A 25,979-nucleotide genomic window follows, 5' to 3' on the forward strand; every position below is an offset into this window, starting at 1 on the left:
CTCGTGTTGGTGTTTGCATTCTGTATCATTCTCGCCCTCCCTTTCTCCCAATGCAGGTCATGTACCTGTCTTATCCTTATCTTCACCAGTACTAGTAGATCAAATGTATCTGCACCCTGTGCCAACGGGGGTGCGTGTACCATTGCCATAAAAAAAGCCTCATGTATATAGTCTACTTTTAAAGATGGTCAATAGTTGAACAGCACCAGTCATTCAATTGAGTGAATTCTCTCCATAGCTGTATTTTATATCTCAAACCTACTGTATGCCCTGAAAATCATGGAGTGAAATGTTGAAGAATTCTCTCTCATTGAAGGCATTGACTACGCTTGCCAACTCTACCGCTGTTCACAGTACTTTCTCTGGTGTCTTGACAAAAGCTCAGGCCTCTAATGCGACCAGACAAGGCCCCTTTTCTTCCCCAAGGGCCATGAAAAAGAGGACAGCCACAGAACACTTGAGTCATTTTAGTAGTAACTCTCGTCATTGTCTTTCCGCTACTGCTTACTGCAGCGCTGAGGAAGAATCGGGACAACAGGAAACACAACAAAGACAGAGTTAGAATGAGGACAGGCCCCACTACTACAGAACAGTGCAAGGGAAATGGGTTGCCATGGACACAGCAGTGAAAGGGTCATTTATAAACATCCCAACACTGCCAGAGTAGGCAGAAAAAGCTCAGTACATATATAAATTAAACTGCCATAGAGAAAGAATGTTGTTGGAAATAAAAAAAAGCAGACTAATGTGCTCACGTAGGCCAAATCCTAGTGGTGTCTGTCTGGCCTGAGGAGAAGCTGTCATCTAAGACTTCTCACTGTTTCTATTATGGACATGCTGAACTGCAGGGCCCATATTCATAAAGCATATCAGAGTAGCATTTCATTGTGTATTACTGCTGCTACTTTACCCCAATTCAATTTATGATCTGGGTGCAGAATCCCCTAAAGTCATTCTTTATATCAACTCCACAAAAAACAACACACATTTTTATCTGCTTTCAACCTGGTGCGTCACACAGTGCTGGTAAGTGTATGACGGCAGCATGTGATATCAGAATGGGAATCAGTAACTGTGTTTGTGTAATAGCGCTAACCCAGATATTGGAATGGGCAGATAATACATTCACTGCTATTTGTTTCTAGTGTTTTAAGATTGGTGTATGGATACTGTGGCACATCTGTTTCCAGTTCACGTCTGTTAAATGTTGCTTTGCCACCGTTAGAATAAAGTTGGGAATTGCTATGGATGTGAAATGTAAGCGCTCGCACGTGACCTTTAAAGTCCTTGAGGTGAGGGAGGTGATTAAGTCGATTGATTTCATAGGTTTAGACATTGATCAGTTCAGAGTCCATTGTTCTCGTCCCTGTCGCAGGCTGCTGATCACACATACAGTCACTCAACGAGGTCATTTGAACAGACGAAAGGTGTATTTTAATATTTATTATGTTTCTTAAAGAATCTTTTATCTTCAGTATAAAAACTGTGGTTTGAAGCCTCATTGGCTCCAAGCAACCTCAAAATGTCAAAACACACAGACACACACACACACACACACATACACACACTCGGAAGGTATTCAGACCACTTGACTTTTTCCACATTTTGTTACGTTACAGCCTTATTCTAAAATGTATTAAATAGTTACCCCCCCCCAATCAATCTACACACAATACCCGATAATGACAAAGCAAATACAGGTTTTTAGAACTACCGTTCAAAAGTATGGGGTTACATAGAAATGTCCTTGTTTTTGAAAGAAAAGCACATTTTTTGTCCTTTTAAAATAACATCAAATTCATCAGAAATACAGTGTAGACATTGTTAATGTTGTAAATGACTATTGTAGCTGAAAACGGCAGATTTTAATGGAATATCTACATAGGCGTACAGGGGCCATTTATCAGCAACCATCACTCCTGTATTCCAGTGGCATGTTGTGTTAGCTAGCTACAGCATTTGTGGGTTCGATTACAGGCTCAAAATGGTCAGAAGCAAAGAACTTTCTTCTGAAACTTGTCAGCCTATTCTTGTTCTGAGAAATGAAGGCTACTCCATGTGAGAAATTGCCAAGAAACTGAAGATCTTGTACAACGCTGTGTACTACTTTCCTTTCACAGAACAGTGCAAACTGGCTCTAACCAGAATAGAAAGAGGAGTGGGAGGACCCAGTGCACAACTGAGCAAGAGGACAAGTACATTAGAGTGTCTAGTTTGAGGAACAGACACCTCACAAGTCTTCAACTGGCAGTTTCATTAAATAGTACCTGCAAAACGCCAGTCTCAACGTCAAAAGTGAAGAGGCGACTCTGGGATGCAGGCCTTCTAGGCAGAGCTCCTCTGTCCAGTGTCTATTCTTTTGCCCATCTTAATCTTCTCTTTTTTACTGGACAGTCTGAAATATGGCTTTTTCTTTGAAATCCTGCCTAGAAGGCCAGCATCCCGGAGTTGCCTCTTCACTGTTGACGTTGAGACTGCCGTTTTGCGGGTACTATTTAATCAAGCTGCCAGTTGAGTACTTGTGAGGCGTCTGTTTCTCAAACTAGACACTCTAATGTACTTGTCCTCAGTTGTGCACCGGGGCCTCCCACTCCTCTTTCTAATATAGTTTCTTGGCAATTTCTCGTATGGAATAGCCTTCATTTCTCAGAACAAGAATAGACTGATGAGTTTCAGAAGAAAATTCTTTGATTCTGGCCATTTTAAGCCTGTAATCGAACCCACACATGCTGATGCTCCAGATACTCAACTAGTCTAAAGAAGGACAGTTTTATTGCTTCTTTAATCAGAACAACAGTTTTCAGCTGTGCTAACATAATTGCAAAGGGGTTTTCTAATGATCAATTAGCCTTTTAAAATGATAAGCTTGGATTAGCTAACACAACGGCTCCATTGAAACAAAGGAGTGATGGTTGCTGATAATGTAGATATTCCATAAAAGATCTGCCATTTTCTGCTACAATAGTCATTTACAACATTAACAATGTCTACATGGTATTTCTGATCAATATGATGTTATTTTAATGGACGAAAAAATGTGTTTTTCTTTCAAAAACAAGGAAATTTCAAAGTGACCCCAAACTTTTGAACGGTGTATAAAAAATGTACAAAAATCTGAAATATCACATTTACATAAGTATTCAGACCCTTTACTCAGTACTTTGTTGAAGGACCTTTGGCAGCGATTACAGCCTCGAGTCTTCTTGGGTATGATGTTACAAGCACACCTGTACTTGGGGAGTGTCCCATTCGTCTCTGCAGATCCTCTCAAGCTCTGTCAGTTTGGATGGGGAGTGTCGCTGCATAGCTATTTTCAGGTCTCTCCTGAAAAATTGTCCCTTTCGCTGAAAAACAAAAACATCCCCACAACATGATGCTGCCACCACCATGCTTCAAAGTAGGAATGGTGCCAGGTTTCCTCCAGAAGTGACGCTTGGCATTCAGGCCAAAGAGTTCAATCTTGGTTTCATCAGACCAGAGAATCTTGTTTCTTTTGGCAAACCCCAAGCGGGCTGTCATATCATGCCTTTTTACTGAGGAGTGGTTTCCGTCTGGCCACTCTACCATAAAGGCCTGATTGGTGGAGTGCTGCAGAGATGGTTGTCCTTCTGGAAGGTTCTACCATCTCCACAGAGAAACTCTGGAGCTCTGTCAGATTGACCATCGGGTTCTTGTTAACCTCCCTGACCAAGGCCTTTCTTCCCCAATTGCTCAGTTTGGCCGGGCGGCCAGCTCTAAGAAGAGTCTTGGTGGTTCCATACCTCTTCCATTTAAGAATGATGGAGGCCACTGTATTCTTGGGGACCCCAAATACAGGTGTGCCAAGCTTGTAGTATCATACCCAAAAAGACTCAATAATATATCGTCCTTCAACAAAGTACTGAGTAGAATGTTTGAATACTTATGTAAATGATATATTTCAGAATTTCTAAAAATCTGTTTTTACTTTGCCATTGGGGGGTATTGTGTGTAGATTGATGAGGGCGAATAAGGCTGTAATAAGGCTGTAATGTAACAAAATGTGGAAAAAAGTAAGTGTGGAAAAATGTGGGAAAAGTAATACTTTCCCGAATACACTGTATATACAAAAGTGTGTGGACACCCCTTCAAATTAGTGCATTCAGCTATTTCAGCCACACCTGTTGCTGACAGGTGTATAAAAATCGAGCACACAGCCATGCAATCTCCAAAGACAACATTGGCAGTAGAGGGGCCTTACAGAAGGGCTCATTAACGTTCAACGTGGCACCATCATAGGGCGCCACCTTTCCAACAAGTCAGTTTGTCAAATTTCTGCCCTGCTAGAGCTGCTCCGGTCAACTGTAAGTGCTGTTATTGGGAAGTGGAAACGTTTAGGAACAACAATGGCTCAGCCGCGAAGTGGTAGGCCACATAAGCTCACAGAATGGGGCCGCCGAGTGCTGAAGCGCATACAAATCACCTGTCCTCGGTTGCAACACTCACTGCTGTCATGACGTTGGCTTGGGTTGGTTTATGACAGTCATAAATACCTCTTCCCCCCCTTTTCCTCTCTCTACCCTACTAAGGTTACATTTGCAAAATCCTTGGTTAACATAGAGATTCTGGGAACGTCAGAATGTGGGGGGGAAATGAACTATATTCTGGTAATCCGAACAATTGAACATATGTGGTGGTACTTAATGAATATGATGTTAGTTTGGTTGTCATCAGAGACATTCTCATCAATGATAAGATGACATAACTCTGATGTATAGACTTTCCACTGTAGAGTTTATCAGATTCACATGGAATTGTTTGAATATTAAATTATTTGTGATGGGATGAAATGTGATTTTAGCTTCTAAAATGTGAGATTTGGATTTTCATAAGATAGGGCTGCTCAATCAGTGGCTCTCCCCTGTGAAGGGACAAGGGCTATAACACTTTTCAAACACACCCTCCTCTTCCTTCCTATATAAGCCCTTGACAACAACATAACTATCTGTTCCGAGGATATGAGGATGACGATCCTATGTCAGAATGGTTCAGATAAAACTACAGAACGAAGCCAACATCAGCATGAGCTTTGGTTGCGAATGGTATGAACTTTGAACTCTTATTCACGACAGAAGTGATACCTCCTAGCCGTTGCGTTAGCGACCGCAGCTGAAAACGCAGGTTAGGACGGAACAGACAGAGTATCCCATCTACCACACAACGACGTTACTACAACTTATCCAAGTGACCACCAGAGACATTCTTCAAAGGACAGAGGACTCGGTTTGGCAACACAGTCTTCCATCTACCACCAACCTACTGAAGCGCAGCTCAGAGTAAATATTTATTGCATTTTCCTTTTCCAAATGGGCGGTAATTTAGAATGCATAAGATACTGTATTCACAATAGCACAGCTTTGTTCCTGTCTTCCCGCTCTTTTACTCAACCCAGCCCCTTTTCCTTTGTGTAACAAGCTGTCATATCTGTTCCGCCCGCTAAAGAATTATCCAGGTATAATTCATTCTTTGTATATGTAATTCTGTGTGATTAGATAGGTATTTAGTAAATAAATAATTAAACCCAATTTTATTTCGTGGTGCCCGACTCTCTAGTCAATTACATTTACACGATTAGCTCAATCAGGTGATATTAATTACGGATAAATTATGTTATAGAATAGCATGTCTTAGCAATTAATCCGGCATAGCCAAAGACACGACACTGCTGAGTTCCAAACTGCCTCTAGAAGCAACGGCAGGACAAGAACTGTTAGTTGGGAGCTTCATGAAAAGGGTTTCCATGGCCGAGCAGCCACACACAAGCCTAAGATCACCATGCACAATGCCATGCTTCGGCTGGAGTTGTGTAAAGCTCACCGCCATTTGACTCTGGCGCAGTGGAAACGTGTTCTCTGGAGTGATGAATCACGTTTAACCATCTAGCAGTTCGACAGACGAATCTGGGTTTGGCGGATGCCAGGAGAACACGAACTGCCCGAATGCATAGTGCCAACTGTAAAGTTTGGTGGATGAAGATGGTCTGGGGCTGTTTTTCATGGTTCGGGCTAGGCCCCTTAGTTCCAGTGAAGGGAAATCTTAATGCTACAGCATACAATGACATTCTAGATGATTCTGTGCTTCCAACTTTGTGGCAACAGTTTGGGGAAGGCCCTTTCCTGTTTCAGCATGACAATGCCCCCGTGCACAAAGTAAGGTCCATACAGAAATGGTTTGTTGAGATCGGTGTGGAAGAACTTGACTGGCCTGCACAGAGCTCTGACCTTAACCCCATCACCTTTGGGGTGAATTGGAACGCCGACTGCGAGCCAGGCCTAATCGACCAACATCAGTGCCTGACCTCACTGATGCTCCTGTGGCTAAATGGAGGCAAGTCCCCGCAGCAATGTTCCAACTTCTACTGGAAAGCCTTCCTAGAAGAGTAGAGGCTTTTATAGCACCAAATGGGGAACAACTCCATATTAATATACATGATTTTGGAATGAGATGTTCCATGAGCAGGTGTCCACATAGTTTTGGCTATGTAGTGTATCTAAACGCACGCATGCTTGCACATGCATGTAAATGCACACACAACCATGCAAACGCATGCTTTCATGTGCACGCACCCACCCACCCGCCCGCCCACACACGCACACACACAAAGCCTCCACCATTCTAGAAGGTTGGTTGATATTGTTGCCTGTGAGGCCTGACTGGTTGGATACTCAGTGCTTTTTCCTCACCGCTCCCACTCTTTTCCCCACCACTGCGTCCAGCTCTGGAGCTCTGACTGGCGCCTTGGCACTGCCCAACTGCACTGGCGCCACTTCATCCCCTGCCAGCTCCTACCGACACCTGCCAGCAGCTGTCATTCATAAATAACAAGCCCGATAGCTGCCAGGGTGTCCCAGGGAGGGCATGATGCCCACATAGACTACCTATAGACCAATATGGGTAGTCTACAGTATGTGGACATGACAATATGCATACAACTAACCTATATGTACCTGTTCCAATAGGGGACTATTGATTACGACCATAATTGGGAATAAGATGGAGACATACAGTACCAGTCAAAGGTTTGGACACACCTACTCATTCAAGCCTTTTTCGTTATTTTTTACTATTTTCTACATTGTAGAATAATAGTGAAGACATCAAAACTATGAAATAACACATATGGAATCATGTAGTAACCAAAAAAAGTGTTAAACAAATCCAAATACATTTTATAACCAGCATGGCTACCACAGCATTCTGCAGCGATATGCCATCCCATCTGGTTTGAACTTAGTGGGACTATCATTTGTCTTTCAACAGGACAATGACCCAACACACCTCCAGACTGTGTAAGGGCTATTTGATCAAGAAGGAGAGTGATGGAGTGCTGCATCAGATGACCTGGCCTCCACAATCACCCGACCTCAACCCAAGTGAGATGGTTTGGGATGAGTTGGACCGCAGCGTGAAGAAAAGCAGCCAAGTGCTCAGCATTGGTGGGAACTCCCTCAAGACTGTTGGAAAAGCATTCCAGGTGAAGCTGGTTGAGAGAATGCCAAGAGTGTGCAAAGCTGTCATCAAGGCAAATGGTGGCTACATTTTGATTTGTTTAACACTTTTTTGGTCACTACATGATTCCATATGTGTTATTTCATAGTTGTAATGTCTTCACTATTATTCTACAATGTAGAAAATAGTAAAAACAAACTAAAACCCTTGAATGAGTAGGTATGTGCAAACTTTTGGCTGGTACTGTACATAGTTGGAACAGTTGCCTATTACCTTTGAAACATAATGTTTTGATTTTTCACCATCTTCATTGCAGTCCGAATCTGTGTACACAACAGATGCAAGATATTATGCAATTGTTCAAAGCTCCTGGTACAGTATGTGATGCAGTAAAGGTCATCACTAGTGTGTTTAATCTGCCGTCTGCCATCCTCATCTCATGTTGCCTGCTTCTACATGTGATTCATGTATTACAGTAAGTCAACATGGATACATGTTGGTATGTACATCAAACGGTCATCATTCAAAACAGACAAGATTAAATTGAATTAACCATTTCTGTCAAAACCTACCATGGTTCAATGATATCAGTAGTTATGTAGGCCATAGTGGTTAAGAAATCCCTGTCCAATCACTGTCACTTTGTCAGCCACTGCGTTTTGATGCTGCAGGCAGAGAATTACATTGCTATTGATGTACCTCCACCTAGTGTCAAGAAAGGATTATTGCGCATTATACAACTGATCCATTTTACATGAGTCATTGTAGGAGCATCATCTAACATAAGAATATTTTGTCCCATATCCTTCAGCAGGTTGACTCTGTCTTAGTCTGTCTCATGTCAACACATAGTCCCATTGATAAAAATGAAGTATTTGGAGTAGGAATTGTGTGTGTTTTTGTGTGCATGACTACACTACGCATTTAATTTCTCTCCTGTAATTATATAATATAGGCCCCATAACCTCTCCATTATGCTCCAGAACTCACAAATCACAGTGGACCACCGTGCCTTCAGTATGTCATTAATTTAATGGTTGGGTGGTGTTCTGGGGGCAGTTCACTGTGGCTGCATTCACACAGGCAGCCCAATTCTGTTTTTTTTTTTTACTAATTGATCTTTTGACCAATCAGATCAGTGGTGAAAAAGATCTGTGAGAAGTTCTGATGTGATTGGTCAAAAGATTCATTAGTGGAAAGAATTGAGCTGCCTGTGTAAACGTAGCCTTAGATCCCTGCTATCCTGCTCACTGAACCCTCCTACTAATCACAATGCCACAAGTGAATTAGTAGAACAGAACCATACATCAAGATAAAGTTCAACCTTTATGCTGGTTCAGGTTCATTTAATCCAGTATTTTATCTTAATCCAGACCATAATGGATATACAGTAGGTGATCAGGTGCTGTACCTTTGACTTTCTGTTTACAGTGCGCTACAATTCAGGGGTCAGTGAATTCAGGAAGTGATTTTAATTCATGTCAAAAACTTTTTATACAGTAGGTTCTCCATTTGAGTTTATCGAGAAGTCATTGGAAATAGAAGACCATTTTTCAATTATTGAATTGGAATTTCAGTCTGCTTTCTGAATTGACTGACTTCAATTCCAATTGACCCCAACCCTGCTACAATGCTAAACCTATGAGACAGTTTTTCCACATTTTGTTACGCTACAACCTTACTCTAAAATGTATTAAATTGTTTATTCCCCCTCATCAATCTCCACACAATACCCCATAATGACAAAGCAAAAACAGGTTTTTAGAAATATCACATTTGCATAAGTATTCAAACCTTCGACTCAGTACTTTGTTGAAGCACCTTTGGCAGAGATTACTGCATCGAGTTTTCTTGGGTATGACACTACAAGCTTGGCAAACCTGTATTTGGGGAGTTTCTCCCATTCTTCTCTGCAGATCCTCTCAAGCTCTGTCAGGTTGGATGGGGAGTGTTGCTGCACAGCTATTCAGGTCTCTCCAGAGATGTTTGATCGGGTTTAAGTCCGGGCTCTGGCTGGGACACTCAAGGACATGCAGAGACTTGTCCCGAATCCACTCCTGCGTTGTCTTGGCAGTGTGCTTAGGGTCATTCTCCTGTTGGAAAGTGAACCTTCGCCCCAGTCTTACGTCCTGAGCACTCTGGATCAGGTTTTCATCAAGGATCTCTCTGTACTTTGCGCCGTTCATCTTTGCCTTGATCCCGACTAGTCTCCCAGTCCCTGCCGCTGAAAAACATCCCCACGGCATGATGCTGCCACCACCATGCTTCACTGTATGGATGGTGCCAGGTTTCCCCCAGACGTGACGCTTGCCATTCAGGCCAAAGAGTTCAATCTTGGTTTCATCAGACCAGATAATCTTGTTTCTCATGGTCTGAGGGTCTTTAGGTGCCTTTTGGCAAACTCAAAGTGGGCTGTTATGTTTATTTTACTGAGGAGTGACTCCCGTCTGGCCACTCTACCATAAAGGCCTGATTGGTGGAGTGCAGCAGAGATGATTGTCCTTCTGGAAGGTTCTCCAATCTCCACAGAGGAACTCTGGAGCTCCGTCAGAGTGACCATCGGGTTCTTGTCACCTCCCTGACCAAGGCTCTTCTCCCCCGATTGCTCAGTTTGGCCGGGCGGCAAGCTCTAAGAAGAGTCTTGGTGGTTCCAAATTTCTTCCATTTAAGAATGATGGGAGGCCACTCTGTTCTTGAGGACCTTCAATGCTGCAGAAATTTTTTGGTTTTTGGTACCGTTCTCCAGATGTGTGCCTCGACACAATCTTGTCTCGGCACTCGACAGACAATTTCTTCAACTTCATGGTTTGTTTTTGCTCTGACATGCACTGTCAACTGTGGGACCTTAATATAGACGGGTGTGTGCCTTCCAAAATCATGTCAATCAATTGAATTTACTACAGGTGCACTCCAATCAAGTTGTAAAAACGTCTCAAGGATGATCAATGGAAACAGGATGCACCTGAGCTCAATTTCGAGTCTCATAGCAAAGGGGCTGAATACTTAGGTAAATATGGTATTTCTGTTGTATATTTTTAATAAATGTGCTAAAAAATGTAAAAACCTGTTTTCGCTTTGTCATTATAGGGTATTATGTGTAGATTGATGAGGGGAAACCATTATTTAATCCATTTTAGAATAAGGCTGTAATGTAACAACAATTTGGAAAAAGTCAAGAGTTCTGAATACTGACTGAAGGCACTGTATACCTATCTGTAAGCTACTTTATATTCAAAATCAATCTATAGCTAATTTCCTGTTTATGTCTCAGCATTACATGGGAATTGTGGGTAATAATTTGTTCCTTCTGTGAAGGAGGCATGTTTTCCACGAGGGGCATGAAACTCCTCATGGAATTGGGCCAAATCCATGTATATACTGTAATTGGTATGATTCAAGGAAATGGTTGTCATTTCATGGCTCTTAGTCTGATTTACCACCCTGTTTTCTCTGAGAAACCTACACAGAAAAACAGACCAATCACCTTCACATGACCTTGGGTCTTTCAGGAACTGGCCAATCTGATGAATAAAATAGAGTGATGGTCCAGGGCACTCCGGCAACAGAACCTCCACCTATGTTCCCAGGTCAGTTCTTATACCTTCGCTCCACTGTGGCTGAGTTTTTATACGTCACATCAGTTCTTATGCAACTCAATTCTTTCTAGCTTGACCTTACGTTTCTGAAGAAGGTTGAGGTTGGATAAATCCAGATGGAGGTTCGAGAAATGGCAGGGCTAATGGCCTATATGTACCCAATGGAGACAACCTCTCTGCTAGACTGCTTTCTAGAGCCAGTACTGTTGGTGTCTGCCTGCCTATCCTCCTACTTACTGGCTCTGCTACTTGTGGTGTCGTCTGAATTAGCAGTGACCTTCGAGAAAGGTGTAGGAAAAACGAATGATGTAGCTATATGTATTTTTCACATATTCTATATGCAGTATGAGATTACATTTACTTAATCGGGAGAAAAAAAATACATTCCACTGGTCACACACTGTTTGAATTGTATTTTAATTTACCTCTTTATTTAGGTTGTTGGCATGACGTTGACACAATGACATTGATTCAAACATACCATTTTAGTATCAACATTGAAACAAGGTCAAATAAAATGTCATATGAATCATGTGAAATTCAACAATTTCAACCACCCCAATATACTGTATATTGAATACAGGATGTGGAATTTAAAATGCAATTTCAACATATACATAGTTCTGATGATTAGGTTGAAATTAGATTGATGTAACATCCTGTTAGTCAGGTTAAGAAATTGTACAAGTTGAAGTTCTACCCAAATTTCAATGTTTACGACGCTGGTTAAAATGAGATGAAAACAGTACTGGTTGACTTTTTGCAAATCCAAATGTGTTGTCCACGTCAAAATAGGTTGACAAATGAAGTTGAAACAACGTTTATTCAACCAGTGTGTGCCCAGTGGGATAGTTTACGTTATAAATTCAGACAAGTCGGATTTTTTTTAAAAAGGAAAAAAAAGATTGTCATATACACAGAATCTGATAGTATACCAACATGGAATAAAACAACAATTGGTTATAACTATATAGAAGGCCAGTATTATAGGATCCAGTACTTTGTAAAGATAATGTCTGATGGAGAAATGAAAATCCCACATCAATGGACACTTGATAAAATGAGATTACAAATAATCTGTGCTTTTCATCAGCAAGCGAATCAATTAGATTTCTTCCAAAAAATAACACTATCATAAAACTGGTCGTTTGGCTCCAGGATCCCTGCTAACAGTCCATCATGACATGTTCATGTTGCTGTCAGAATCATCTCGTCTTTATCTCAACTTGCTTCCAGACTAGAATTTATTTAGATATAGCATGGGTTAATATTAACCTTGCCTGACCGACCTTGGCAACAATGTGTAACTCTTAAATTTCCATCTCTGTAGTACCATACATAGAGTGAAAGGTGCCTAGACGAGATCACTTTTTCTGACCAATGCAAAAATCACACATCAACGTCATTATCAGGGACAAATCCAAGTAAATACCAATAGAAAACAGCTCAAACAAACGAAAATGCAGCTAGTGTACTGTCATCCCAGGCTCAATGTTTGACGTGACTGAACTGAAGTTGGCTAGCTAGGGACACGAACGTTATCCAGCCTGCATAGCAACCATTTTGTTTAGCAGAACAGACGACCGTCCTTTTGCATAGCAACTACGCAAAAAAAATAAAAAAATAACGACTGGTACTCATCTGTAGCAACATGACCGAAAGAACCAAGCAGATTTCTGTCCGCACTATATCCTATATCTTCTGGTGGAAGAATGAGATTTTATATATTCACTTATCAAAATAAAGTTAATGTAAATATGTGAGTCATTGTTATTTTAATATGTTGGTAACACATTTCTAAAAGCAATAAGGCATGCAAGGCAGTGCTGCATCATGAATAGTCACAGGCAAATGGGTTGACTCAGTTGTAGCGTTGGGCCGAACAACGCCATTTACCTGTGACTGTATTCATGATACACCACTGCCTCTTGTGCCTTATCACTAACTAAACACTCAGTATTCATTCAAAATGATGTGCTTGTTTCAAACATCAATGGATCCCTAAGGTGCCCCCCTTTTAAGATAAGCAGAGCCTAAATTAACATACTATACCGCTTTCACACTAGTGAGCCGAGCCCAGCAGTACTGCACTGACCTGGTTAACATTCCACCCGAGTTGCTGGAAAGGACAATGTCAAAGGAAAATACGAGCCAGGAGACAGATGGGATCAGCACGACAGTGTGAAAAAGGGTACTAATGTAAACTGGAATGTCTGTATGGGACATCTTTATTCATTTTCCTGACTCAAACCATGGCGCGCACTGCCTGAGATCGCATCAGGGAGGAAGATCATGTTGCGATGTCATTTCCTGTGTCTCCTCTTTGTCCGGTTACCGTGGTTACACGCCTGTTACTCCTTGACGTTGTCTGAGGCAAAGGCTTGGCTGGCCACCACAACCCACACCTGAATTAAAATCTAACTCATGAATGTTCAGCCATTCCCAACAGATAAGAATGATATTAAGACTGCCTCTGGTGTCTTATCACCAACTAAACCCTCAGTATTCATTTAAAATGATGTGCTTGTTTCAAACGTCAATGGAACCCTAAGGTGCCCCCCTTTTAAGATAAGCAGAGCCTAAATTAATATACTTAAGACTGCCTCATGTGCCTTATCACTAACAGAAAAGTTGTTGGGCTAATGTCTTTCAGTGCCGGCAGTGGGTAGTTTGGGTTAGGGGGGGATGGGGTTCTCTCAGTCTTCTACACTCAGTCAATTACAACGGTCTTGGCATTCGAGTTTTCAGAAGTCCAGTTCTTGTCCCGCTAGTCCAGTTCTTGTTCCTGGTTTTAGGCCGTCGATATCAGATGAGGCAGTCCCATGTTTAGAGTGCTACTCCAGGACATCAGTCGAGTGCCTTCCCCATAGGACAGGGCTCATCTGGATTTCTCTCTTAAAAGGTCAGTGGCTCACAGTGCACAGGGAAACAAAGATAAGCAACATGTAGTGTGCCGTGGCATCCGACTAGATTTCAGATGCCCGGCAGAATGGTGTCCCAGGTCTCTGCCCTGACCTCACAGGCTGCCCTTGCGAATGGCGCAGCCGTCACAGACGCGGACAGGGTGGTCCCAGCCACGGGAGGGCACGGGGCGGCTCTTGGAGGAGCAACCGCTGCAGACACCCTGGCCACACGCCCGGCAGTGGTGCTTGGACATACTGGGGGTGAAGGCTTTGCTGCACCTGTGGCACTGCACAATCTGGGGGTCGGGGACCCAGTAGTCAGGCCGGGCCACTCCTTTCACAAAGCCTGGAACATGGAGGACAGAGAGAAATAAATAGCTCTCTTTATAAAGTAGTTGCCGTTGAGTCAGAGCAGAGGATAAAGACTGTGTAATCTTTGTGAATATAATGCTGTATCTTGTAGATTACTGTCTGCATATGCTGTAAAATGTCTATGGTTACCAAGTGTTTTTGTGAATACACAGAGACATGTGTACTAGCTAGCTTTATTTGTGATGCATTTCTTAAACATGACGCTAGCCGTACTCACACAGAGGGTAGTCCACTGCAGTGGTGACCATGTCTAGAGTAGACTGGGCCACCTCTGTCACCCTGCGGGCCATCAGCCCCCGCGGCTCCACCACAGCCACTACAGGACACAGAGAGGGACCAACAGAGCCATCAGGACCACTGGAATACATTTTCTTTTAACCTCTATTCAACCAGGAAGTCCCTTGAGATGAGTCGTCTCTTTCTCGAGGGAGACATGAAAGAACACTTACCATTCACATCAAACACCTCGGTTGCCTCCCAAATGGAACCCTATTCCCTTTGTTAGTACTACTTTTGTCCAGAGTCTAAGTAAGTCAAGTAAGTAGGTAAGTCTTTGGCAAGTAAGCGTTGTCCGACCCAGAACGGCCCACCCTGGTTAAACGTAGTGCACTATGAAAGGAACTGGGTGCCATTTGGGATGCAACCCTCATTCATTCATTACAAAAAAATAATAATACATTTGACTAAAAACGGATCCTGAATCAGACTAAGGAGGAGGTAACATCAGCTTGTCCATTAACATCCATGACCAAACACTGATCCTGAATCAGACTAAGAAGGTAAGATCAGCTTGTACATTAACATCCATGACCAAACACTGATCCTAAATCAGACTTTGGGGGAGGTAACATTAGCTAGCATCCTGACCCTGGTTGGTGGTGTCGGTCCCTCCCTGGCGGTGGCAGGCGTCACAGACCCGGACGGGGGTGCTTCCCCAGCCCCTCTCGGGTACGGGCATCTTGCGGGTGGAGCAGGCCTGGCAGAAGCCCTCGCCACACGAACGACAGTGGTGCTTCCTCTCTGCCTCCTCAAAGGGCTTCTTACAGCAGTGACACATCTGGGGCACAGGCACAGAGCACAATAATGATTAGAATGTCAAGAGCCAGTAGTCAGAACTATACACTCACAACCATACCAAACAACTCTGTTCAGTGCCACATTTGAGAATTACAGCCGAGTATTGATTTCATTCACTATAATGATATATTGGGTTTAGAACTAACGCTGCACTGGGTCTATTGCCTCAATAAAAACAGCTATTCTTAGGGCTCTGCTATCTGTTCAAAAAGCCTGTGAGTGTGTTGCTGGTCTAGATGCCGTGTTTGCTGGTTAGATGATGCTGTGAGAGTGATGACTCACGGTGATGTCCGTGTTGGGTCTCCAATAGAGCGGGGCCACCTGGTCAGTGAGCCAGGACGTGACAGCCTTGGTGGGGCCCGTGCTGTACTCCGACACAGACTGGATCACAAAGTTCATCCCATCCAGCATCCTCTGGGCCGCATTCTGGTGGTCTGTCAGGAAGGCCTCAGACTGGACACACAAAGACAGGGAGAGCAACGGTCAGAGGGAGGCCATCTTTGAATGCATTTGATATCCATGTTGGCAGTACGTGTTCATCCATTCATAACTGATGATGACCGTGACATATTGAAGTACAGTGTGCAGAGTTGATGGTGCCAGTGAAAGTAACGTCATCTTTATTAACCTTTGACAGGTGACATACTTTGAAAGTGAAATATATTCCAGAGACTTTGCGCATATATTACAACGTGCCGTCTCAAATTCCTCTAAATATTCTCACTGGTACTTCAATTGAGCTTGAGTGACGGTTTGCATGTTGTGCCCGTCAGTACAACGAGGAGTGTGTTGGACTAGGAAGCTCTGCTCACCCCGTCCCAGACGTGTTTGACCTCGGGCCGCACCACGCCGCTCTCTGGGTCCTGGTTGCCCAACCAGTACTGCCGGCTGCGGTAGATGATGCCACAGCTGCCACACTCCAGGACATACCTGGCAGGACAGGGGGCACCGTGGTGGGGGAAAGGATGAGAGGGGGAGGAAATATATAGTGAATTGGCTTCGATGGCAGAGTGGATTCCGTGTTTGGACGTGTGTGTATATCTGTGTATGAGTGGTACTTCATTGAATGGATTCGAGAGCCCTGGTTGAAAGGGACATCTTTAATGCCATCGTAAAAGTTCATATGTGTGTGTCTCAGTGTCTGCAAAGAGTCCAGATTACGTCGGCAACTCACCCAGACCAGGCGTACTTCGCCAGCCCAAACCAGGGGTTGTCTGTGGAGGCTGAGGTTTTAGGGATGACAATAACCTCCCTGCCCCCCTCATAGCACCTCTGCGTGGGTAGGACCAGATCAGGGAGTTAGCACACAACATATGATCACGGCTAGGTTCATGCATTTTGCTTGTACTACAAAACTGTTCAACACCATCTTCACAGAATTTAAGCCTATATCGTATATAGAAGAACAATACTGTCAACTTTCTTTTCAGATCACATTAATAAGTCTTTATTGCTTTCAACTGAACATAATTTATCTCTCGTGTCCCATCACAGACATAGACCATATGTGAAATGGAGATGAGGACCTTGCAGATGAGGACCTTGTTGTTGTACTGGTGAGCGTACTGACACAGTCCGTCTGCCAGGTGAGGGACCCTGTCTCTGAGATGGTTCATCCCGTTCTTACAGCGGATACTGAGGGGAAAGGGAACAGGGAAAACCCCTATTCAAATCAGAAGGACGGTTGAATCCATCCATCACAAACCTAACATCCAAGTTACTTGTGTAAAACGTGAAGGTGTACAGAAAATATTTGGCTGAACATCAGTGACTAACGCTCCCATGTTGGTGGATGGCCAAAAGGCGCTTCTCCTTCTCTCCTAGCGGCTTAACACGTTCGACGTGCATCATAACACATTTATAACAGGGACAAACAAGGCTTTATACTCAAGCAGCGAGAGCCTGTTAAACCAATACCTATTTCTGGATATGAACACCAATCCGCATGTTTAGGGAAAATATTTGGTTTCTAATCTAGCTCAAATTTCCCAAGTGAAAGAAGACACTCTACTGTACAGAATGAATACCCATAGAGGGGTATGATATCCATATGACAAACCGACTTTTATGCTTCCTTTGTGGCAACCCATCTGGGAGGGACACATATCCTAGCACTATTTGCTCGCGTGCAGCATGTGAATACACCATTCATTAGTGCACACTGTATCAAAACGTTCTGCAGTGGAAAATGGTTTGCAACGAAAACGAGAGCTTCTATTGGACAATTTCAGGTTAGTCCCTCTCCATTTACTTTTGATTCATGTGATAGAGTTACTCTGGGCAGATACATGCAGCAGATGCAGGTAAGTCACTTACTTGCAGCTGAGGCAGACTGAAGAGCAGGTGAAGTACTCGTCAGGGAAGAAGGAGTAGAGGGGTATCTTGTCATCAAAGATCTCCCCACAGAACCTGTCACTCAGGGCCTGGAGAGGAGGGGAGAAGGAGAGAGATGAGGAAACCAAGGGGTGGAAAGGGAGGAGCCAAGCAGAGTCGTGAGGTCAAAAACAAACAATCAGTGGGTTTTGGAAAGGCCTATTTACCCAGACAAGCACCCAATTCCCATTCAAATTCACTAGTACTGGCATTACCTGTCTATCAAACAAATGAATTATGCGACAATGCAAAGAGATATCAACACACACAGACCTGCAAGGCGCTGAAGACGATGGCCGGTTGGCGGGGCGATCGGGTGGCAGTGTTCCTGACTTGCTGGCGTACAGCCTCCAGGAGCAGAGAGTAGTTGGTCGGTGGAGTGATGGTCTGTGTGCCCACGTACTGCACTGAGCTGAAGGCCTCTGTACCCAGGCCCAGGTCATGGAAGCGCCTCTGGAGCTGAGTGTCTGCATAGCCAGGGACATCTGTTCGCTCTGTGGGGACAAAGTAGGACATCGTCATGGGTTGAGTTCACCCACCCACCTGACTGCTGTGTAAATGGTGTAGTATGTGTGGGTGTGACTGAAGTAGCTGGGGAATCTGTATCTGTGGATGTGTCTCAGACAGTGTGACGGTTAAGTATGATTCTGACCGTACACAAGAAAATGTTGGTGTGTTGTTCATTTCAATAATACAAATGGATGTTATTTATCCCTAAGGGGCTATTACTTTGGGCAGATGAGTCTGCAACAACATGACAGCATTACCCCAACCATACCACAATGTGTTGCCTAACAACTCAGGAGCAAAATGTTGTGTAATGCATGCATAGAAACAGATGATTGCATGTAGTACATGTTAGTGACTGGGCCTCTCCTGTACATACCATGGCCCAGTAGCTGGGTGTGGGTGGTCTCCTGGAACACGATGACTGCGGGCCCCAGGGAGGAGAGGGGAACGTCCATGCCACAGCGGCTGGAGAGGGCACGCAGCTCGGGGGTGAAGTGCTTCAGGTAGGCCCCTGAGGCGCTGCTTAGGAACTGGAACATGTCGTTGTGCAGCCTCTCGGCCCGCGTGCGGTACACCACCACGTCCGATACGGCCAGCACCTTCAGCAGCAGACGCATGCGCTGGTTCTGGTTGGCCGCCGCCCCCAGCAGGCCCTCTGTGTCCAAAGCCACAAGGCCCAGCCCGGGGTCAAAGGCGGCCCACACGCCCACCGTGCAGGAGCTGGGGGACTTGGAGGTGTAGAACACAGTATCCCCGCCAAACAGGATGTGGTTGAGGGTGTGGGACTTTCCGTCGCCCGTGTTGCCGAAGATGGAGAGGACCTTGACGCCTTGCATGTCACCGCAGCCCAGCCTCTCCAGGAACTGAGCCTCATCGTGGACCTGGGTTAATGTTGGAGAGGATGGGAGATCAAACTGTTATAGGCAGCTGTAAGATGTTATGTTGGCAGATACATGCCAAATTACTTTACCTGTAGGAGCAATTTTGGCTTATGTAGTTGTTGTGTTGTGTATATAGTTTGTCTATATTTATTCAATTTAATGTGTCAAATGTATAGGCACACAGGTGACCAGGAAGTATGGATGCACAGAGGTATGGAGAAAAAACATGCAGATGTTATTACCGTAGGTGCATATTTTTAGTTTGAATGTGTTAATAGTGAGCAGGGTAAGAAAACCACATAAATAGAACAAAATGGCTCCTACATTACCATTTGGCCTAACAATTATGTTATGAAAGAAGGCAACATTACACTGAATATAGTGATTAGTAGCCACAAGGCTCAACCTTACCCTTATTCGTGACTCAAATTGCATTTCATTACATTGAGCCATTGCATGTCCCCTTTATCCTTGCGAAGAAAATGTCCCGACGATACTCAAATCATCTGTTTAAATGCAAATACGCCTCGCATGCGTTCCAGTTTTTGAAACATTTGAAATGAGAACTTAACATTCATATAAGTGAGTTTTTAAAATTGAAAAAAGATACTAACTGTATGACGTTTTAGGAAAGTTGCAAAAAACTACCAAAGAAATGCATACAAAGATAACCCCAACCCATTCCACCTTGCAGTCAGCCTCCACATCCTCCCTTCACAACCAGAAATCATGCCTCCCACACCAGCAGTGCTGGCTGCCAGCAGTAATCTACTATGATTTTACTATGATACCCCCTCCTCCCTCTCTGCAGATGACTTCGTCAACCATTTTGAAAAGAAGGTCGACGACGTCCGATCCTCGTTTGCTAAGTCAAACGACACCGCTGGTTCTGCTCACACTGCCCTACCCTGTGCTCTGACCTCTTTCTCCCCTCTCTCTCCAGATGAAATCTCGCGTCTTGTGACGGCCGGCCGCCCAACAACCTGCCCGCTTGACCCTATTCCCTCCTCTCTTCTCCAGACCATTTCCGGAGACCTTCTCCCTTACCTCACCTCGCTCATCAACTCATCCCTGACCGCTGGCTACGTCCCTTCTGTCTTCAAGAGAGCGAGAGTTGCACCCCTTCTGAAAAAACCTACACTCGATCCCTCCGATGTCAACAACTACAGACCAGTATCCCTTCTTTCTTTTCTCTCCAAAACTCTTGAACGTGCCGTCCTTGGCCAGCTCTCCCGCTATCTCTCTCAGAATGACCTTCTTGATCCAAATCAGTCAGGTTTCAAGACTAGTCATTCAACTGAGACTGCTCTTCTCTGTATCACGGAGGCCCTCCGCACTGCTAAAGCTAACTCTCTCCTCTGCTCTCATCCTTCTAGACCTATCGGCTGCCTTCGATAATGTGAACCATCAGATCCTCCTCTCCACCCTCTCCGAGTTGGGCATCTCCGGCGCGGCCCACGCTTGGATTGCGTCCTACCTGACAGGTCGCTCCTACCAGGTGGCGTGGCGAGAATCTGTCTCCTCACCACGCGCTCTCACCACTGGCGTCCCCAGGGCTCTGTTCTAGGCCCTCTCCTATTCTCGCTATACACCAAGTCACTTGGCTCTGTCATAACCTCACATGGTCTCTCCTATCATTGTTATGCAGACGACACACAATTAATCTTCTCCTTTCCCCCTTCTGATGACCAGGTGGCGAATCGCATCTCTGCATGTCTGGCAGACATATCAGTGTGGATGACGGATCACCACCTCAAGCTGAACCTCGGCAAGACGGAGCTGCTCTTCCTCCCGGGGAAGGACTGCCCGTTCCATGATCTCGCCATCACGGTTGACAACTCCATTGTGTCCTCCTCCCAGAGTGCTAAGAACCTTGGCGTGATCCTGGACAACACCCTGTCGTTCTCAACTAACATCAAGGCGGTGGCCCGTTCTTGTAGGTTCATGCTCTACAACATCCGCAGAGTACGACCCTGCCTCACACAGGAAGCAGCGCAGGTCCTAATCCAGGCACTTGTCATCTCCCGTCTGGATTACTGCAACTCGCTGTTGGCTGGGCTCCCTGCCTGTGCCATTAAACCCCTACAACTCATCCAGAACGCCGCAGCCCGTCTGGTGTTCAACCTTCCCAAGTTCTCTCACATCACCCCGCTCCTCCGCTCTCTCCACTGGCTTCCAGTTGAAGCTCGCATCCGCTACAAGACCATGGTGCTTGCCTACGGAGCTGTGAGGGGAACGGCACCTCAGTACCTCCAGGCTCTGATCAGGCCCTACACCCAAACAAGGGCACTGCGTTCATCCACCTCTGGCCTGCTCGCCTCCCTACCACTGAGGAAGTACAGTTCCCGCGCAGCCCAGTCAAAACTGTTCGCTGCTCTGGCCCCCCAATGGTGGAACAAACTCCCTCACGACGCCAGGACAGCGGAGTCAATCACCACCTTCCGGAGACACCTGAAACCCCACCTCTTTCAGGAATACCTAGGATAGGATAAAGTAATCCTTCTCACCCCCTCCCCCCTTAAAAGATTTAGATGCACTATTGTAAAGTGGCTGTTCCACTGGATGTCTTAAGGTGAACGCACCAATTTGTAAGTCGCTCTGGATAAGAGCGTCTGCTAAATGACTTAAATGTAAATGTAATGATTTATTGAGAGATTCAAGGGGCTATCATCATTAAGTAAAATATATATATATTTTTAAACTTTGCCCCAGAAGCATATAACTGCAAGGCACTCCAACATCAATGTGCTTACCTGATGTCGGGGACACAGTGAACAGTTGGGGCCAATTTCAATGTTAAACGTTTCCTTGGTGTTAAATACAGTCTGTGAACAAACTTAACATGTATAAGTTGATGGTTCGATTTACGGGATGCCACAGTCATATTTTTCCATATTCTGTTCCAGTTAAAGGGTTGTTCAGATTCAATTAGATCTGTGGACCATACTTTTTAATGGCTAGCTCAGAATGAGCTTTCCAAAAGTAGCGATCAGTCCTTTCTTAAAATAAATCCCATGGTTCCGTAATTGGATTTCCTAAAGGGGCTCCATAGGCCAGCGTGGCTGACCTAAGTTGTGAATACAGAAGAAAATGTGTTTCCTGGTAATGTGTACAAATCTTTCAAATCTTGGAATGTTCTCAAACCATTGCTGTCCATGATATTGGTAAGGGTATGGATTCCACATTTGTGTGAGCAATAATGAGCCCAAAGCGTAGTTTACATTATTTAAGGGATACGGTATACTAGTGAAGACCACCTCTTCCAGGGCAATAGGCAACACCATATGTCTCTATACTCAGCCGGGGGAGCAGAAGAATCACGTCTAAACCAGTTTAGGGTGGGACGTAAATATAATTTACATTTGGGTACGGAAAGTCCTCCTACGTCTTTCCCTCTTTGTAAATTTGTTCATGAATGGTTTACCTTGCCATATACATCTTTAAACCGCACTATGACTTTCATCCCAACAGACAGAATGAGGAACAATGGTAAGCATTGAACTACAGAAATTCAGCGGTGGCTATATATTTATTTTGACAATAGATATTCTGCCGGTTAAAGCCACTGTGTTATTATTTCATCTACTGAGGTTTTTTTTCTCAATTCATATTGAATTGATTTGAGCGTTCTGTTAAAGTTTCTGGATATGGTTTTATCTAAGGAAGGAAATATATCTACTCCCAAATACTTAAGATGAGAAATGATTGGTAGAGATGGAGTCCTGAGATGGTAGACCTCAGAAGGAATACAGTCCTATCCAGGTGATTTGCCTTTATTTATGCTATCCACAAGCTTTTGAGTTCACTGAGAGAGATTTAGGCTCCCAGCAAGGTGGCTTCTTCTGTTGAGAGAAGAGGAGTTCTTCATTCTTCTAGAAAGGACTTAATCTGGCTTGGTGTGGATTACAATCACAGGTGTACACAGTTCTTTATAGAAGCGGGAGAATCAGATATTGAATCTGAATCAGGGGATTTACTAGTTGCTATATCAGCTAATTGATCATTACTGCGTAGCTTGTTGGCCAGTAAATGACTGGGGCGATTACCATGGAAGTAATGGTTGAGTCTTACTCGAAGGGTGGCAAATTCTGCTCTCGGTCATATCAATAAATGAAGTTGTGTCTTGACTTGGGAAAGAGTAATAGATACCTGGTCTGAAAAGAGTGTTTGTTGAGAACGCTGTAACACAGTTAACATTTCAAAATCTGATATTTCCTTTCATTGTGATTTAACTCTGAGGCATTATCATTATTTGTAATAAAACCTTTGCTGAATTTGTATTGATTATTATTAATTAATTTAGTTCAATGTCAAATTGATCTCAATATGTCGGATTCTGAAATTTGCAGTGGTAATAAGTGTGATGGTCAGACAAGCTCATGTTGAATTTCTATTTTCTTAATTAAATTAACTAGAGGTGTAGATAGTAGTATGACATCAATTTGTGAAAATTATTTATGCCTGTTTGAGTAGAAAGTGTACTTTTTCGCTTAAGGATTATGTGCTTGCCAGGCATCAATGGGGTTGTAATCAGAGAGTATATGCTGGAGAGTCTTGGTTGAGTGTGGATTATAGTCGTTCTTATTAGAGATTTCCCACATGTTCAAAATACCATTCATGTCTGTCCCATTAACCAGATGGAACTCTAACAATATGCTGTTCAGAGAATCAAAACATGTAGGATCATATGAATTTGAAATATACACATGAATAAAAAAGGTTATTTTCTTTTTAAATATTTAATACAAATAAAATGTGATTTGATTCACACTGAATTGCACACATACGCAACCCATGTCTCAAAAAAAAAAAAAAAATGTCTCAATTGTCTCGAGGCTTAAAAATCCTTCTTTAACCAGTGGATTTAATAAGTGATATGAATAAGGGATCATAGCGTTCAACTGGACTCACCTGATCAGTCTGTAATGGAAAGAGCAGGTGTTCCTAACATTTTGAACACTCAGTGTATGTGCTCTATACTATGTACAAAAAAGCATGAAGATGTATTTGTGAGAACACTGCTGCCAACCGAGACTACACTTCCTGCCCTCCATATTCAGCTTCCAACGACCCCAATGGAGCAGAACTGGGACGAAAGTTTAGTACCTCGACTGGTGGCTGACGGCTGTGCTTTTGATAATTATGTCGGGTGCAAACAGGATGCAACGTCGATAAACTGCATACAATATGTGTATATTTTGTATTTGAAAGACCTTGATGTGAACGTTCCAACGGTTTCCAAAACTATATTGCAAGCAATGATTATTCATGTTTCTAAATGTTATAAAACAAGAGTGTCGGAATTGTAGTTCATTGATCCAGGTGTGGTCCTGATGTTCAATTGTGAACTCAAGGACTGGGTAGCTAGCCACAGCCTCTTGGGCTCCAGAGCTAGGCTCAATTCTACAAGACAGTTAATTAGCTTCAGTCTAGACTTGCGTGTGGCTTGCTGCTTTTAGCAAAACACTAGTGTTGCTCCCAATTGTATTGGGTTGCACAAAAACAGTACACAGGAAGCCAGAAGTTATATACAATTCCATGTCAATGGTGCTGGTGGGCAGGATGGTTTGTGATTATGGTGGTGGGAATGAGATACAGAATATCTAAAGGATCACATTATTAAACAGGCTTTACAAATGTGGGTCTGTTGATGACCCACTTCCTCTCGGCATACCTCTAGTCAAAACTATCATTTCAATATTTTGTCTCAAATACCCCCAGTCGTAGTGACCAACCATCCTAACCACCGGTGCAGTAAATCAAAATGGAATTGTATTTAATTTCCGGAATTCCTGCGGACTGTTTTTGTGCAACCCAATATAACTGGGATCAACATGTATGTAAATACACAATCATTGCTAAAAGCAGCTAGAGTGTGGTGCGTTTACACAGCCTGATTCATTAGGGACTTTCCTGAAAGGAAACAAACAATACCAGGCATGCTGACATACCATAGACCTAGATAGAGGACTAATATTTATATATGTGCCATTATAGTGTCTGTGATAGTATGGGAAGCGCCATTGAGGCTACAACCCATAGGAATCCCCACCCAGTTGACTACTTTAAAATGGCGGAATCCCACAATGGCGCTGCCCATGTTAAAACGGCCCTTTGGCCACTAGAGGCCTCTATAATTATCTATGTAACAGACATCAAGGTATAATACTCCTGCCCTTTTAAAAACGAACCATCTTTAACGTTATCATTGACTAGCTAGTCATACTTACATGGCTAATGTTCCTTTCAAGTTAACTGCGCGTCGACCATTTCGACGAATTTGCTACAAAACAAGAATAGCCTACCAGTACTGTTCAAAGGCTAACATTACCCGTCGTAATGTTAGCTTAGGTTAGACGAGGCCCATGTCAAAATAATGAGTAACGATAGCTAACTAACACCGTAGTTGGCTGTTAGTTGTGCAAGACTGGATGGCAACGTGACATATTTAACTTTATTAACACAAACATTACAACTGGCTAATGTCACCCTTTGGTCAACCAGATGGGCTTTGTTTTCATTCTGCCTAGCCAGTTAACGTTTGTTGCGTGCTAGCAAATCGACGTCGTTACCTGTAGGTTTTCTTGTTCGTCAACCAAAAGAAAACTCCGACCATTTTCCGAGTGTTCTTCTGTTGTTTTCATGTGACAGAGCGATACCTCCTCCATTTCTTTCATTAGTACTTCGGACATTGTTATTAAACCATCCCTGGCCTGACCGTAGCAGAAACTTCCCCCACTCCGGACAACAACAATACAACGCGTGGATTGGCGAGGGAGGAGCCATCAGCAACAGAGCAC

At 43.7% G+C, this 25,979-nt stretch overlaps 1 protein-coding gene and 1 long non-coding RNA gene across 2 annotated transcripts; one reads left to right on the forward strand and one right to left on the reverse strand.

Moving 5' to 3' along the window:
• The first annotated feature begins 4,882 nt into the window (after window positions 1–4,882).
• LOC115137637 (uncharacterized) lies at window positions 4,883–13,235 on the forward strand. The gene is made up of 3 exons (XR_003864820.2): window positions 4,883–5,294; window positions 6,978–7,037; window positions 7,279–13,235. It is a non-coding gene; the product is annotated as an uncharacterized LOC115137637 (long non-coding RNA).
• LOC115136959 (zinc finger FYVE domain-containing protein 1-like) lies at window positions 11,462–25,979 on the reverse strand. The gene is made up of 11 exons (XM_029672893.2): window positions 25,752–25,979; window positions 18,675–19,179; window positions 18,062–18,282; window positions 17,732–17,838; window positions 16,942–17,050; window positions 16,590–16,687; window positions 16,228–16,345; window positions 15,698–15,868; window positions 15,206–15,395; window positions 14,556–14,654; window positions 11,462–14,312 (listed from the first exon to the last, which is right to left on the reverse strand). Exons 1-11 carry the CDS (start codon window positions 25,869–25,871, stop codon window positions 14,080–14,082), a joined length of 1,971 nt encoding a protein of 656 aa, XP_029528753.1. The 5' UTR covers window positions 25,872–25,979; the 3' UTR covers window positions 11,462–14,079.

This window comes from Oncorhynchus nerka, linkage group LG11, assembly GCF_034236695.1.
Source record: "Oncorhynchus nerka isolate Pitt River linkage group LG11, Oner_Uvic_2.0, whole genome shotgun sequence".
Classification (NCBI taxonomy): domain Eukaryota; kingdom Metazoa; phylum Chordata; class Actinopteri; order Salmoniformes; family Salmonidae; genus Oncorhynchus; species Oncorhynchus nerka.